Source organism: Macaca nemestrina, chromosome 1 (genome assembly GCF_043159975.1).
Source record: "Macaca nemestrina isolate mMacNem1 chromosome 1, mMacNem.hap1, whole genome shotgun sequence".
Taxonomy (NCBI): Eukaryota; Metazoa; Chordata; class Mammalia; order Primates; family Cercopithecidae; genus Macaca; species Macaca nemestrina.
The window spans coordinates 209,223,708-209,239,891 of record NC_092125.1 but is presented as its reverse complement, the minus strand read 5'-3'; the positions used below and the strand labels follow the sequence as shown (position 1 = coordinate 209,239,891).

The window sequence follows — 16,184 nt, the reverse complement described above, 5'->3', positions numbered from 1 at the left end:
CGCACAGTCTAAACTAATTCTGATTGGCTAATTTAAAGAGAGTGACCGGGTGAGTGGTTTGGCCGGAAACGTGGTTGTGACGGAGCAGGTAATCGGAATGTGTCAGGGTGGAGCAGGTTATCGAATATGGTTGCTTTACTAGGAAGTTAAGTTTAAAAGTAGAAGGCGAAGAATTGACATACTGACATATTGATTCTTTGAAAAGAAATTTAGAACTCATATCTAACAAGACCATCTTCCCCTTTATCTAATCTACCCTGTTCTTAAAAAAACTACTTGTGAAAAACAGACTTATATTATTAACTTACACTTAGGCATTTAATTGACTGTTCATTGGATATGTTTTATGACTTTGGAGTGAGAAAATCGTTTTCCAGGCAATCACAATTTATATATGACAAGATTAAAAAACAGTCTTTTTTTTTTTTTTTTTTTTTTTTGAGACAGAGTTTCGCTCTTTTTTATTGCCTAGGCTGGAATGCGATGGCACGATCTCAGCTCACTGCAACTTCTGCCTCCCGGGTTTAAGCGATTCTCCTGCCTCAGCCTCCCAAGTAGCTGGGATTACAGGCATGCGCCACCATGCCTGGCTAATTTTGTATTTTTAGTAGAGATGGGGTTTCACCATGTTGGCCAGGCTGGTCTTGAACTCCTGACCTCAGATGATCTGCCTGCCTTGGCCTCCCAAAATGTTGAGATTACAGGCATGAGCCACTGTGCCTGGTCTACAGTCATCTCTTGGTATCCATGGGGGATTGGTTCAAGGACCCCTGGTGGATACCAAAATCCATAGATGCTCAAGTTTCTTATATAAAATGGAATAGTATTTGCATATTAACCTACAAATAGCCTCCCATATACTTTAAATCATCTCTAGGTTGTAATACCTAATACAGGGTAAATTCTATGTAAGTTGTCATTACACTGTGTTTAGGGAATAATGAGAAGAAAAAGTCTGTACATGTTCAGTACAACTGCAACCACCGGCCTCCCCCTGCCCCTGCCCCGCCGCCCTTTTTTTTGAGACAGAGTCTCATTCTGTCACCCAGGCTGGAGTACAGTATGTGATCATGGCTCATCTCAACCTCGATCTCCTGGGCTCAAGCGATCCTCTCACTTCAGCCTCCCAAGTAGCATGTGCCATCACACCTGGCTAATTTTTGTATTTTTTGTAGAGACAGGAGATCCAGGTATCGATCTGTCTGCCTACCTACCTGTCTATAAAATATTATTATTATTTTTTTGAGATGGACTCTCACTCTGTCACCCAGACTGGAGTGCAGTGGCGCGATCTTGGCTCACTGCAACCTCTGCCTCCCAGGTTCAAGCGATTCTCCTGCCTTAGTCTCCCAAGTAGCTGGGACTACAGGCGCCCACCACCATGACTGGCTAATTTTTTTGTATTTTTAGTAGAGACAGGGTTTTCACCATGTTGGCCAGGCTGGTCTCAAATTCTCGACCTCAAGTGATCTGCATGCCTCGGCCTCCCAAAGTGTTTGGATTACAGACGTGAGCCACCGCGCCTGGCCTTTTAAAAAATATTTTTGATCCTCAGTTGATTGAATCCATAGATGCTGAACCCATGAATAAGGAGGGCTAACTTGTTTCATTTTGTGAAAAACTTTACCTTGTCAGACTAAAAAATGTTCAGTGTGAAAGGATCAGAGTTGAAAATCAAATCAGATTTTGACTTTTAAAAGTCTTCTTTTGGAGGTTAGGTTCTTATAGAAGTTGATAGAAAATATGTCTTATTTTTCTTTAGGAAGCAAGATAGACTCTAGAACTTGGACTTTGAGTTAAAAATTTTTGAATTATTGAGATAATTAAATAAATCTTTGTATCTTTGGTTGGAATGTAGTCATAGAAACCTGAGGCTTTCTAACCTAAATTGAAAGATGGAGCCAGAGAGAGAATATGAATAAATGAATAAGACCGAGGGAAATTGATAGATTATAAACTGGTTATAGTTTTTTGATTCCACTCTATCTTGAAAATTCTGATGATGAAGTATTTCACTTTCATGATATATTTAGATATTTTCTTTTCTTTTCTTTTCCTTTTTATTTTGAGACAGATTCTTGCTTTGTCGCCCAGGCTGGAATGCAGTGGTGCGATCTCAGCTCACTGTAACCTCCACCTTCCAGCAATTCTCCTGCCTTAGCCTCCTGAGTAGCTGGAACTACAGGCATGCACCAGTATGTCCAGCTAATTTTTATATTTTTAGTAGAGACGGGGTTTCATGTTGCCTAGGTTGGTCTTGAACTCCTGATCTCATGTGATCCACCTGCCTCGACCTTGCAAAGTGCTGGGATTATGGTCAGGAAGGAAGGAAGAAGGAAGGCAGGCAGGCTAACTTAATAACAAGATAAACAACTCTGGGCCATAATAGGAGGGAGAAACATTCTTTAAAACAATGTGCTGTTGTATTACTTTTCTTGAAGTACACATTTTTATAAGTTTGCTTTTTTAATTATGAAAGTTTTCAGACATGCATAAGAATAGAACAGACTTCTCCGTAAACCCAATTCAGTTATCAAGACCTTGCCACATTTACTTTGTCCCTTTTTTCTTATTTTCTTTGCTGAAATGTTTTAAAGTAAGTGCTAGACATCATGTCATTTCACCCCTACTTACTTCAGTGTATGTCTTCAAACAATGTGGACATTTTCTTCCCTAACCACAATGCTCTAATCTCCTGAAGTTCCTAGTATACAATTTGGGATTTCCCTGGTTATCTCTAAAACATCTTTTTATTTTTGATTTTTTGTTCAAGTCAATATCCAAGCAGTTTCTCCTTTTTATGTTTGATTGTGATGTCTCTTAAGCTTTTCTTAATCTGTAACAGTCCCCCACCTGTGTCTGGTAAAAATGCCATTCAGCTGAAAGGTAGATTGTCCCAAATCCAGAATTTAGCAATTGCTTCCTTGTGGTATCATTTAACTTTGTCCTCTCTTTCCCTCCTCCCTGCATTTCCTGTAAATAATCTCAAGACCCCTTTGTACTCTTAAATTATTGAAGGCCTCAAACAGCTTTCAGTTATGTGGGTTATATATACTGATTTTACTATATTAGAAATTAAAGCCGAGAAATTAGCCTGGGCAATATGGTGAGATCCTTATCACTACAAAAAATTTAAAAAAATTAGCTGGGCTTGGTGGCGTGTGCCTCTGGTCCCAGCTACTTGGGAGGCTGAGGTAAGAGAATCGCTTGAGCCCAGGAAGTCAAGGCTGCAGTGAGCCATGATTGTGCCACTGCACTCCTGCTTTGGTGACTGGTCTCAAAAAAAAAAAAAACCCTGAGAAATTTTAAAAATATTTATTTACTAATTCATTTAAATATAGAACAATAATGAACCTACTACTTATTATAAAACATTTTTAATGTAAAACAACTATATTTCCCAAAACAAAAAATAGTGAGAAGAGTTGCATTCTTTTACATTTTTGCACATCTTGGAAGAGATTTCTTGTGTCTGCTTCTGTATTCATTACTTTGTGATATCTTATACCAAGTAGCCAAGTAAATTTGGAAAACTTTACTTATATGTGCATGAGAGGAGAATGAGAGTAAAGAAGGCAAATGATGCCTTAGTATTATAAGAATAGTTCTGACATCATGGATCACCTGGTGAAAGGATCTCCTGGCTTACGATTTCAGAAGCAGCTGCCCCAGAGGCTGTTTTCTTTCGTTTGTTGTTGTTGTTGTTGTTGTTTTAAGACAGGGTCTCACTCTGTTGCCCAGACTGAAATGCAGTGATGTGATCACCATTCACTGCAGCCTCGACCCCCTGGGCTCAGCCTCAGCTACAGGCACATGCCACCACACACAGCTAATTAAAAAAATTTTTTTATAGAGATAGGGTCTCACTATGTTGTCCAGGCTGGTCTCGCTCGAACTCCTGGACTCAAGCAATCCTCCTGCCTTGGCCTCTCAAAGTGCTAAGGTTACAGGTATGAGCCACTGCTCCCAGCCTGCCCCGGAGGCTTGATTAGATTCAGAATCAACTTTTTTGGTAAGAATACTTCATGATGCTATATTATATACTTCATATTTTGTCATTAGGAAACACACCATATCTGGTCATCTCATTTTTTGATCCAAAGATTCATTGGTGGGTTTGGGTGAGCCATTTTGCTTTTTTAATAAGGTAGTGCAAACATTTCTTGCTGTTAGTAGTTGTCAGCATAACAGTTTCACCATCTTTATCAGTGTGTTGTGGTATTTTCAATTTTTCCTAATCAACAGGAGGAAGATATCTTATTGTTTACTTTTAAATTCCCTTTATAGTTGTGCTATTTTACATTTTTCTATATGTTCACTTGTTTTATCTGTCTCTTATCAATTTCTTTTGACCCATACCTATTTGATATTTTTGATGACCTTTGAAATGAATTTGGACAAAATCCTTAGGTAATGTAGATTTTAAGCTTTTCTCACTCACTATAATACTTTGTCCATTCTTTGTTGCTTTTTGCCTTTCATTATGCCATCTTTTATATATTGAAGTAATTTTGATATTAGATAGTCTAATCTGGTGATCCTTTTCCTTGTTAAGCCTGGACTTCGATGAATCATGGGAAAGAAATAGCACCAGAATTTGGAATCTTATAAAGGTGAAGATGACTGCAGGAATCAGCTGCTTTTCTCCTTTATTTTGCCAAAAAGAAAAAGAAAAAAAAGGCCCAAGGAAGTCATGAGTTACCCATCTTTACACAGTTAGTTGGGGCCAGAGTTGAAACCAGAGACTCACTCTCCAAAATATTTTTTTCCTCCTCATTCTATCCCTGTCTCTAATGAGTGCCTTAATTTGGAATGAGAATGATGGATTTTGTATTTTGGTTAAAAAAATCAAAGAATTTTCTTACCATAAATTATGTATTTTGTGGAGCTTTGCTTCTTATTAGAATACTATTACAGCTATTATACCTAGTGGAAAAGTTCTCTCCCTTCCCTTCCCCTTTCCTTTTCTTTCCTTTCCTTTTCTTTCTTTCGAGACAGAGTCTTGCTCTGTCACCAGGCTGGAGTGCAGTGGCGCAATCTTGGTTCATTGCAATCTCCGCCTCCCAGGTTCAAGTGATTCTCCTGCCTCAGCCTCCCAAGTAGCTGGAACTACAGGCACATGCCACCGTGCCCAGCTAATTTTTATATTTTTAGCAGAGATGGAGTTTCACCTTGTTGGCCATGATAGTCTTGATTTCTTGACCTCGTGATCTGCCTCCCTCAGCCTCCCAAAGTGCTGGGATTACAGGTGTGAGCCACCGCGCCCGGTCGAAAAATACCATTTCTTTTTTTTTTTTAGATAGAGTCTCACTCTGTCACCCAGGCTGGAGTGCTGTGGCAAGATTTCTGCTCACTGCAACCTCTGCCTCCGGGGTTCAAGTGATTCTCCTGCCTCAGCCTCCTGAGTAGCTGGGATTACAGGCGCATGCCACCACACCCGCTTAATTTTTGTATTTTTAGTAGAGATGGGGTTTCACCATATTGGTCAGACTGGTCTCAAACTTCTGACGTCATGATCCTCCTGCCTTGGCCTCCCAAAGTGCTGGGATTACAGGCATGAGCCACTGTGCCTGGGTGAAAAATACCATTTCTTATTCAGTTTTATATATTTTAAAATTTAGAACCACTTTGATCTCTCTTCCTCCCCTCCCCTCCTCTTCTTTTCAGACAGGGTTTCGCTTTGTCACCTAGGTTGGAGTGCAGTGGTACATTCTCAGCTCACTGCAATCTCCGCCTCCTGGGTTCAAGTTCTTCTCCTGCCTCAGCCTCCCAAGTAGCTGGGACTATAGGCACACGCCACCATGCCCGGCTAATTTTTTGTATTTGTAGTAGATATGGGGGTTTCACCATGCTGGCCAGGCTGGTCTCAAACTTCTGACCTCAGGTGTTCCACCTGCCTCCGCCTCCTAAAGGGCTGGGATTACAGACGTAAGCCACCACGCCTGGACAATTTATTTATTTTCTTTTTGAGATAGGGTCTCTCTGTCACCCAGGCTGTAGTGCAGTGGTGCAATCATGGCTCACTCCAGCTTCAACTTCCCAGGCTCAAGTGATCCTCCCACCTCAGCCTCCCTGGTAGCTGGGACTGTAGGCATGCACCACCATGCCTGGCTAATTTTTTATATTTTGTGGAGACAGGATCTCACCATGTTGCCCAGGCTGGGTCTCAAACTCCTGGGCTCACGCAATCTCACACCTCAGCCTCCCGTAGTGCTACGATTACAGATGCAAGCCACCGTGCCTGGCCAACTTTGAGAATTTAAAGTATTACTGGTGTTTTAGAGTAAAAAATGATCTGATTTTGACCAATATTTTGCCCAACAGGAAGCCTGCAGACCTGCAGAACTTGGCTCCCGGGACCCACCCACCATTTATAACTTTCAACAGTGAAGTCAAAACGGATGTAAATAAGATTGAGGAATTTCTTGAAGAAGTCTTATGCCCTCCCAAGTGAGTATCAAAGAAAATATGTATGAAAATATTGTCACTTCTTTGAAGCTTGTGTTACTTGTCTGTAGAGATCTTTCTCACAGCATTAATTTGGAATGACTAGGACTCTCTTCTATGTTTCTTATAATTAATGTTACACAGATAAAAGAATTGGCTTCCAGCTAGGCCAATAAGCCATACTAAGAAAGGTGGGGATTTGTCTAAGCTGTAGAGTACATGATAAAAACAGATTTGGGATGTGTGTGATAGGTCAGGAAAGACTGGTTATTTCTGGGCAGTAGGTCTCAAACTGAGAGAGAAGTTTAAAGAGGAGAAGGAGTGGGGAAAGACACATTTCAGCTGAACCCAGTAAGAATCATCTTAGCAGGAGTGTGGCACAGACTGCTATGAGATTTGATTTCAGTTCATTTTAAAGTTAACTTTCTAAAGCTATAATCCAAGGAAATTTTCGACTTTTCAGACCGTGTCCCTAGGATTCAGAGTTTTTATTTACTTATTTCTTTGAGGTGTTCCAGACGTCTAGGTCCCGGATGTACTGTAATGATAGTTACCTAAATTGCAAATATGCAGTTTTGCATCATACTATAATCTTGGCATAGGTTCAAAGCATTATTTGTTTCTTTTAGGCTTTTCCAGTTTCATCATCCTGAAAATTGACATGTTTTGTTTCTACTGACCCAAACCTTTCATGCTGGTTAACTTGACTCTTGCCCTCCATGTCCAGATATATTTTCCAGGAATGGGATTATTGAGACAGAGGGGTCTAAAATAATTATAGGCATACCCTGAAGGGTATGGTTCCAGACCATTGCGGGTTAGGTTCCACACCACTGTGATAAAATGAATATTGGAATAAAATGAGTCACATGAAATTTTTGGTTTCCCAGTGCATGTAAAAGTTATATTTGTAGTAGTATACTGTAGTGTTTTAAGTGTGCAATAATAGCATTATGTCTGAAAATATTGCATATACCTTAATTTAAAAATACTTCTTTGCCAGGCTGGGTGCAGTGGCTCATGCCTGTAATCTCAGCACTTTGGGAGGCCGAGGCAGGTGAATCACCTGATGTTGGGAGTTTGAGACCAGCCTGACCAACATGGAGAAACCCTATCTCTACTAAAAATACAAAATTAGCCGGGCATGGTGGCACATGCCTATAATCCCAGCTACTCAGGAGGCTGAGGCAGGAGAATCGCTTGAACCCGCGAGGTGGAGGATGTGAGCTGAGATTGTGCCACTGCATTCCAGCCTGGGTGACAAAAGCAAAACTCCATCTCAAAAAAAAAAAAAAAAAATCATTGTTGACAAATGCTAATGGTTATCTGAGCCTTCAGCAAGTCAATCTTTTTGCCGATGAGGGTCTTGCCTTGATGTTGCTGGCCACTGACTGATCAGAATGGTGGTTGCTGGTTGGGGTGACTGTGGCAATTTCTTGAAGTAGACAACAATGAATTTTTCTACATTGATGGACTCTTCCTTTCATGAAAGATTTCTCTGTAATATGCAATACTGTTTGATAGCATTTAAAATTTTTAAAATAAATATTCTTTGCCTGAGGCTAATCTCAAGAGGTCCTGAGAACATGCGCCCCGTTTGATAGTGTTTTACCCACAGTAGAACCTTTTTCAAAATTAGAATCCATCTTCTGAAACCCTCCCTGTTTGAACAACTAAGTTGATGTAATATTCTAAATTCCTTGTTGTCATTTCATCAATGTTCTTAGCATCTTCACTAGGTATAGATTCTATCTCAAGAAACCATTTTCTTTGCTCATTCATAAGAAGCAACTCCTCATCGTTTCAAATTTTATTATGAAGGTAGAACAATTCGATTACATTTTCAGGCTCCACTTCTAATTCTAGTTCTCTTGCTATTTTCAACACATACGTAGTTCCTCCCTCCACTGACATCTTGAACCTGTGAATGTCATCCATGAGGGTTAGAATCCACTTCCTCCAAACTCCTGTTATTGTTGCTATTTTGACCTCCTCCCATGAATCATGAATATTTGTTTTTGTTTTTTTTTTGGACGGAGTTTTTGTTCTTACCACCCAGGCTGGAGTGCAGTGGTGCAATCTTAGCTCACCGCAACCTCCGCCTCCCAGGTTTAAGCGATTCTTCTGCCTCAGCCTCCCGAGTAGCTGGGATTACAGGTGCTTGCTGCCATACCCACCTAATTTCTTTGTATTTTTTAGTAGAGATGGGGTTTTGCCATTTTGGCCAGGCTGGTCTTGAACTCCTAGCCTCAGGTGATCCGCCTATCTCGGCCTCCCAGAGTGCTGGGATTACAGGTATGAGCCACCAGGCCCAGCTGAATGTTCTTAATTGCATCTAGAATGGTAAATCCTTTCCAGGTCAGTTTGCTTTGCTCAGATCCATCAGAGGAATCACTTTCTATGGCCTTTTGAAATGTGTTTATTAAATAATCAGACTTTAAAGTCAAAATTACTCCTTAATTTATGGACTGCAGAATGGATGTTGTGTTAGCAGGCATGAAAACAACCATGATCTCCCTGTATACTGCTATCAGAGTTCTGGGGTGACTAGTGCATTGTCAATGAGTGGTAATATTTAGAAAGGAATCTTTTTTTCCTGGGCAGTGGCGCTCAACAGTGGGCTTAAAATATTTAGTAAACCACACTGTGAACAGATGGATGTGCCATTATCCAGGGTTTTTTTTATTGTTCCATTTATAGAGCATGTGCAGAGTAGCTTCAGTATAATTCTTAAGGGTTCTGCAAATTTTGGAATGGAAGATGAGCATGGGTTTCAACCTAATGTCAGCAGCTGCATTAGACTCTAACAGACTCAGCCTGTCCTTTGAAGATTTGAAACCAGACATTGAGTTTTCCTCTGTAGCTATGAAAATCATAGATGACATCTTCTTTCAATAGAAGGTTTTGTCTGCATTAAAAATCTGTTTAGTGTAGCCGCCTTCATCAATGATCTATCTAGAAGATCAATTCTAGATAGATCATTGATCATTTATTTCTACCTTCCCAGAAGTCCTAACCTTCCTTTCATCCCTAGTAAAGTATCTCCAGACCAACACTAAGAAAACCATATCTTGATTTTTTCCTCCAGGCCATGCATATAATTAGAATGCCAGTAAATCAAAGTTAGGATATTTGTGAATATAAATTGAAGCTTTACATCTCTTAATAGAGTACTATTATGAACATGCATTCAACTTAGTGGAAATAACTTTTTTTTTGAGACAGGGTTTCACTCTTGTTGCTCAGGCTGTAGTGCAATGGCACAATCTTGGCTCACTGCAACCTCTGCCTCTCAGGTTCAAGAGATTCTCCTGCCTCAGCCTCCCAAGTAGCTGGAATTACAGGCGTCTACCACCACGCCCAGCTAATTTTTTGTATTTTTAGTAGAGACGGGATTTCACCATTTGGACAGGCTGGTCTCGAACTCCTGACCTCAGGTGATTCACCCACCTCGGCCACCCAGAGTGCTGGGATTACAGGCATGAGCCACTGTGCCTGGCCATACTTTTTTTTGGGGGGGACGGAGTCTGACTCTGTCGCCCAGGCTGGAGTATAGTGGCACAATCTCGGCTCACTGCAACCTCCGCCTCCTGGGTTCAGGCGATTCTCCTGCCTCAGTCTCTCGAGTAGCTGGGATTACAGGCACCTGCCACCACGCCCGGCTAATTTTTTTTTTTGTAGTTTTAGTAGAGATGGGGTTTCACCATATTGGCCAAGCTGCTCTTGAACTCCTGACCTTGTGACCTGCCTGCCTCGGCCTCCCAAAGTGCTGGGATTACAGGCATGAGCCACCGCGCCCAGCCATACTTTTTTTTTTTCTTTTTTTTAAGAAAAAAAAAAAGACAATGTGTTGTACTGTCACCCAGGGGCTGGAGTGCAGTAGTGCTGTCTTGGCTCACTGCAGCCTCTAACTCCTAGGCTCCTGCGTAGGATGATCCTCCTGCCTCAGCCTTCCAAATAGGTGGGACCACAGGCATGCACCACTATGACCCACTTCTGGATCCCCTTTTTTGTCTGTTTTTTTTTTTGACATGGTCTTGCTCTGTTGCCCAGGCTGGAGTGCAGTGGTGCGATTATGGCTCATTGCCCTCCGCCTTGACCTCCTAGGCTCGAGTAATTCCCCTGAGGAGCTGGGAGTACAGGTGTGTGCCACCATGCCCAGCTAAGTTTTTAAAAATTTTTGTAGAGTTGGAGTCTTGCTGTGTTACCCAGGTTGGTCTCAAACTCATGGGCTCAATCAATCCTCCTGCCTCAGTCTCCCAAATTGCTGGGATTACAGATGTAATCTGTCATGCCTGGCTCCTTTTTAGTTTTAAAAGTGTCAGCTCTGAGATAAGTTCCATATTTGCCAACTTGCTCTCAGACACTAATTGAAAATGGTCTTCTATCTAGAAGATCAATTCTAGATAGATCATTGATGAAGGTAGATCTGATTTTCTAGATAGATCATCTGATGAAGGTGATGAAGGAAGATCTAGATAGATCAGCTAGATCTTCTAGATAACTGGCTGCATGCAGCTTCTGCATAAGCATTTTCTGCTTCATGTTTTACTTTTATGTTACGAAGATGGCCTCTTTACTTAAACCTCACGAACCAACCTCTGCTACCTTCAAACTTTGCTTCTGTAGCTTTGTCACCTCTCTCTACCTTGACAGAACTGAAGCAAGTTAGGGCCTTGCTCTGGATCAGGCTTTGGCTTAAGGGAATGCTATGGCTGGTTTGATTATCTGGACCACTCAAACTTTGTCCCTATGTCATCTCCACTAAATGATGGGGTTCCACCATGTTGGCCAGGCTGGTCTCGAAATCCTGACCTCAAGGTATCCGCCCACCTCGGCCTCTCAAAGTGCTGGGATTACAGGTGTGAGCCACTGCGCCTGGCCCAGTTACTCAGTATTGATCCATTCATTTATTTATTGATTTATTCATTCTGCAAAGGGTTAATGGACTACAAAGCACTGTGAATATATTAGTAAATAAAACACAGTTCTTGCCCTCAAGTACAGTCAAGTATGGGTGGAGAGGTGGTTATGGTGGTGGGACCGGAAAGTGAATGGAATCAGGAAAGGCTTTAGAGAAGAGTTAGCGCTTGAACTGTCTTAATTTTAAAAAATAAAAAGATGTTCAGCAGTTGAACAAAGGAGTGACAGGTGTTCCACAGCAGAAGAGTCATTTTAAATACATAGTATAAACATATATATTATACACATACTACACATAAATAGTATGTAATGTATATTATAATTAATAATATACGTATGTTTGGGAGAGTGGCTGAACTGTGATGTGCATGGTTGGGATGGTAGGCAGGAAGGCTGATGAACAACAATGCCTCTGTCTATAACTAGCTTCTCATCTGTTGTGAGCAGAATTGCTCTCTGGTTAACAATCTTGTGCTAAGCCTAATATTTTATTTTCTTAATTCTTTTTTCTACTAAAATTCTAAAAGCCTATCCTCTACTATCCTTCCTGCCCTTCTAAGAGCCTGGAGCTTCTTTTTATCTCTACCTTCCCAGGAGTCTTAACTTTCCTTTCATCCCTAGTAAAGTATCTCCAGACTAACATTAAGAAAACTATATCTTCATTTTTCCTCCAGGCCATGCATATAATTAGAATGCCAATAAATCAAAGCTAGGATATTTGTGAATATAAATGGAAGCTTTATATCTCTTAATAGGGTACTATTATGAACATGCATTCAACTTAGTGGAAATAACTTTTTTTTTTTTTTTTTGAGATGGAGTTTCACTCTTGTTGCCCAGCCTGGAGTGCAATGGCGCAATCTTGGCTCACTGCAACCTCTGCCTCTCAGGTTCAAGAGATTCTCCTGCCTCAGCCTCCCAAGTAGCTGGAATTGCAGGCGTCCACCACCACGCCCAGCTGATTTTTTGTAATTTTAGTAGAGACGGGATTTCACTATGTGGCCAGGCTGGTCTCGAACTCCTGACCTCAGGTGATTCACCCGCCTCGGCCTCCCAGAGTGCTGGGATTGTAGGCATGAGCCACCGCGCCTGGCCATAACTTTTTTTTTTTTTTTTTTTTTTTGAGATGGAGTCTCACTCTGTCGCCCAGGCTGGAGTGCAGTGGTGCAATCTCGGCTCACTGCAACCTCCGCCTCCTGGGTTCAGGCAATTCTCCTGCTTCAGTCTCTCGAGTAGCTGGGATTACAGGCACCTGCCACCACGCCTGGCTAATTTTTTTTTTGTAGTTTTAGTAGAGACGGGGTTTCACCATATTGGCCAAGCTGCTGTTGAACTCCTGACTTTGTGACCTGCCCGCCTCAGCCTCCCAAAGTGCTGGGATTACAGGCATGAGCCACCACTCCCAGCCGTACTTTAAAAACAAAAACAAGAAAACATCAGACAATGTCTTGTACTGTCACCCAGGCTGGAGTGCAGTAGTGCTGTCTTGGCTCGCTGCAGCCTCAAACTCCTAGGCTCCTGTGTAGGATGATCTTCCTGCCTCACCCTTCCAAATAAGTGGGACCACAGGCAGGCACCACTATGTCCCACTTCTGGATCCCCTTTTTTGTCTGTTTTTTTTTTTTTTTTTTTTTTTTTTTTTGACATGGTCTTGCTCTGTTGCCCAGGCTGGAGTGGAGTGGTGTCATTATGGCTCACCGCAGCCTCAACCTCCTAGACTCGAGCAGTTCCCCTGAGGAGCTGGGAGTACAGGTGTGTGCCATCATGTCCCGCTAAGTTTTAAAAATTTTTGTAGAGATGGGGTCTTGCTGTGTTACCCAAGTTGGTCTCAAACTCATGGGCTCAATCAATCCTCCTGCCTCAGTCTCCCAGATTGCTGGGATTACAGATGTAAGCTGTCATGCCTGACCCTTTTTTAATCTTAAAAGTGTCAGCTCTGAGATAAGTTCCATATTTGCCAACTTGCTCTCAGACACTAATTGAAAATGGTCTTCCTCTTGTGTCACTGTAGATCATTGTATCAACATGAAATTATAAATGGAGAAGCAAGCAGTTTGAATTATTATTCATTCTGTATGAAGGGAACTTTTGTTTTAAAGCATTGTCTGAAGTGCTTATTATATGAATTCTTCCAAGTATTTTTAAGTTTTTAAAATTAGTGTGCTGATAACATACGTATGACTTTAGTTAAATGGACATTTCCTCATATTCTCTTATATCCTTCAAGAACAACAATGAAGACTTTTCGGCTGGGCATGGTGGCTCATGCCTGTAATCCCAGCACTTTGGGAAACCACAGCGGGTGGATGGCTTGAGCTCAGGAGTTCAAGACCAGCCTGGGCAACATGATGAAACCCAGTCTCTACAAAAAATACAAAAATTAGCTGGGTGTGGTGGCACATACCTGTAGTCCCAGGTACTGGGGAGTCTGAGGTGGGAGGATTGCTTGGGCCTGGGAGGCAGAGGTTGCAGTGAGCTGAGATCATGCCACTGTATTCCAGCCTGTGCGATACAGCAAGACCCTGTCTCAAAAAAAAAGAAGGAAAAAAAAGAATTTTCATTATTCCTTCTCATTTCCCTCTGAGGGAAAGTGACATTAAGAGAAATAGTAGAGTTAATATGGAATATTCTGGATTCTTAGCACGTAATGCCCTGTAAGACATCATCGCTTTAAATTAGACCTTGAAAATAAACATTTTCATATTGCTTTTTTATATAAAAATTCCAGCCCCATTATATTTGAGCATATTCATAGAAACACTGTAACCAGAGATGGTCTTTTTCATTCAGTTTAAATACATGGGAATCTTTGTGTTATAAATGTTCACAATGTGCCAAATCCCCTGTAGGAGTAAAAATTTTTACTACTACTTTGTGTCTTTTTTGTTTTGTTTTGTTTTTGTTTAGAGACAGGGTCTTGCTCCTTGCTCTGTCCACCCAGACTAGAATGCAGTGGTGTAATCTTACCTCATGGTAGCCTCCACCTCCCAGGCTTATAATCTTCCTCCCTCAGCCTCTTGAGTAGCTGGGACTACAGGTGCACATCATCAAGCCCAGCTAATGTTTGTATTTTTTTGTAGAGAGTAAGATCACTTTCAATTGGTGTCTGAGAACAGGGTCTCGCCATGTTACCCAAGCTGTGGCCTTGAACTCCTGGGCTCAAGCCATCTGCCTGCCTCAGCCTCCCAAAGTGCTGGGATTACGGGCGTGAGCCACCGTGCCTGACCAAGGATTGTTTTTGATGTTGCTTATCCTGGTGCTGTTATTAATAACACTCAAGTGCTAATTATGCGTCATGCATTGTGCTTTGTGGGTTATTTTGTGGATTATCTCTGTTAATCCTCACAAAGACTTTGTGAAGAAACTGAAGATGTAATCCAAATAATTTGTCCAAGGTTTCACAGTTAATGGTAGCAGAGCAGGGATACTTTTGAAGCCACATCAATATGACTTCAGAAATCTGTGTTTCATCTGTTCTCTGCTTTCTGCTTCTCATTTTATTGGGTTTGGCTTTTGTGAAAGAGGGAAAATGTTAAGTCTTTAATTGGGATTGTGCTTTAATGAGTACAAAATTGAAAGCTAGCTCAAGTTTAGAGGAAAGGTAGGAGAGAAATCAAAGATAGTTTACTTGACTGTGAGCAAGTGGGACCAAAGGTGGTTATTAAACTTAATCCAATGAATTCTTCTTTGTTTGTTTGTTTTTTTGTTTTTTTTGGAGACAGAACCTTGCTGTGTTGCCCAGGTTGAAGTGCAGTGGTGCCTTCTTGGCTCACTGCAACCTCCGCCTCCCAGGTTGAAGCGATTCTCTTGCCTCAGCCTCCCGAGTAGCTGGGATTACAGGTGTGCACCACCATGCCCGGCTAATTTTTGTATTTTTAGTAGAGACAGGGTTTCACAATGTTGTCCAGGCTGGTTTGGAACTCCTGACTTCAAGTGATCCGACCACCTTGGCCTCCCAGAGTGCTGGGATTACAGGTGTGAGCCACAGTGCCCGCCCTTACTTAATTCAGTAAATTCTTTGAAAAAGGAGGTGAATCTTAATTCTTCTGATGAATTTTTATTTATTTGTATGCATTGAAACAGCATGTTTGAAGTGGGAATGCCTTCTTTTTATTGGGCTCTATGGACCCAGAATGTGAAATGCTAATTAATTAGCATAATTTTCATCATGCAGAATTGTTTCTAGGGGATGAGTGGGAGGAGGAAGGGTTTCTGGGATCACAAGCTGCATTTATTTTCCTTTCCTCTGTTGTGCTATATTGTTCTAGGGCGCACCCAGGGACCATTCTGTCTCACTGCCTTTTCCTTTCAGAACAAGGAGGTCGCAGGTCTTTATTACTAGTCTTCTTCAGGCTCTGCTTATAAGACTTTTGTTTCTAAATAGGATGAGGAGAAAAGGGAGAAGAACTGTGCAGGCTGGTAGACTGGAATCTGGCATTTCTAATTATATGTTTTTGGCATGTGATGTACTGAGAACTGAGTGGTTTTTTGTGAACACTTCCTGATTTAATCATGACAAATATAAATACAGGCAATTGTCTACTCTAGAGTTGCTTAACATTGAGAGGCTAATGAAAAGCTCAAATTAAATAACTTACTGGTATATGTAACTATAGGTTTTAAAGTGAACTTTCTCTTCTTGTCCCGGGGAAAGTATTTTTGTTCTTGCTTGAATGAAGAAACCACTTTGCTAAAAAACTTTGAAACTTGGATTTTTAACTGAAACAGCCTAGATACTTAGCTAACTTACTGATAAAAAGATAAAATAGGAGGAAGCTAGATAAATTTGGAGGAGCATGCTATAAAATGTTATT

The 16,184-nt window shown here is 41.3% G+C and overlaps 1 protein-coding gene across 2 annotated transcripts in view; it reads left to right on the top strand.

The window, feature by feature from the left end:
* LOC105494457 (chloride intracellular channel 4) overlaps window positions 1–16,184 on the top strand; it is a 98,213-nt gene that overhangs the window by 63,446 nt on the left and 18,583 nt on the right. For both annotated transcript variants that reach the window (XM_011762883.3, XM_011762884.3), the window contains one exon: window positions 6,325–6,450. In XM_011762883.3, the coding sequence (XP_011761185.1) occupies window positions 6,325–6,450 (126 nt within the window). The remainder of the gene's footprint in view (window positions 1–6,324; window positions 6,451–16,184) is intronic.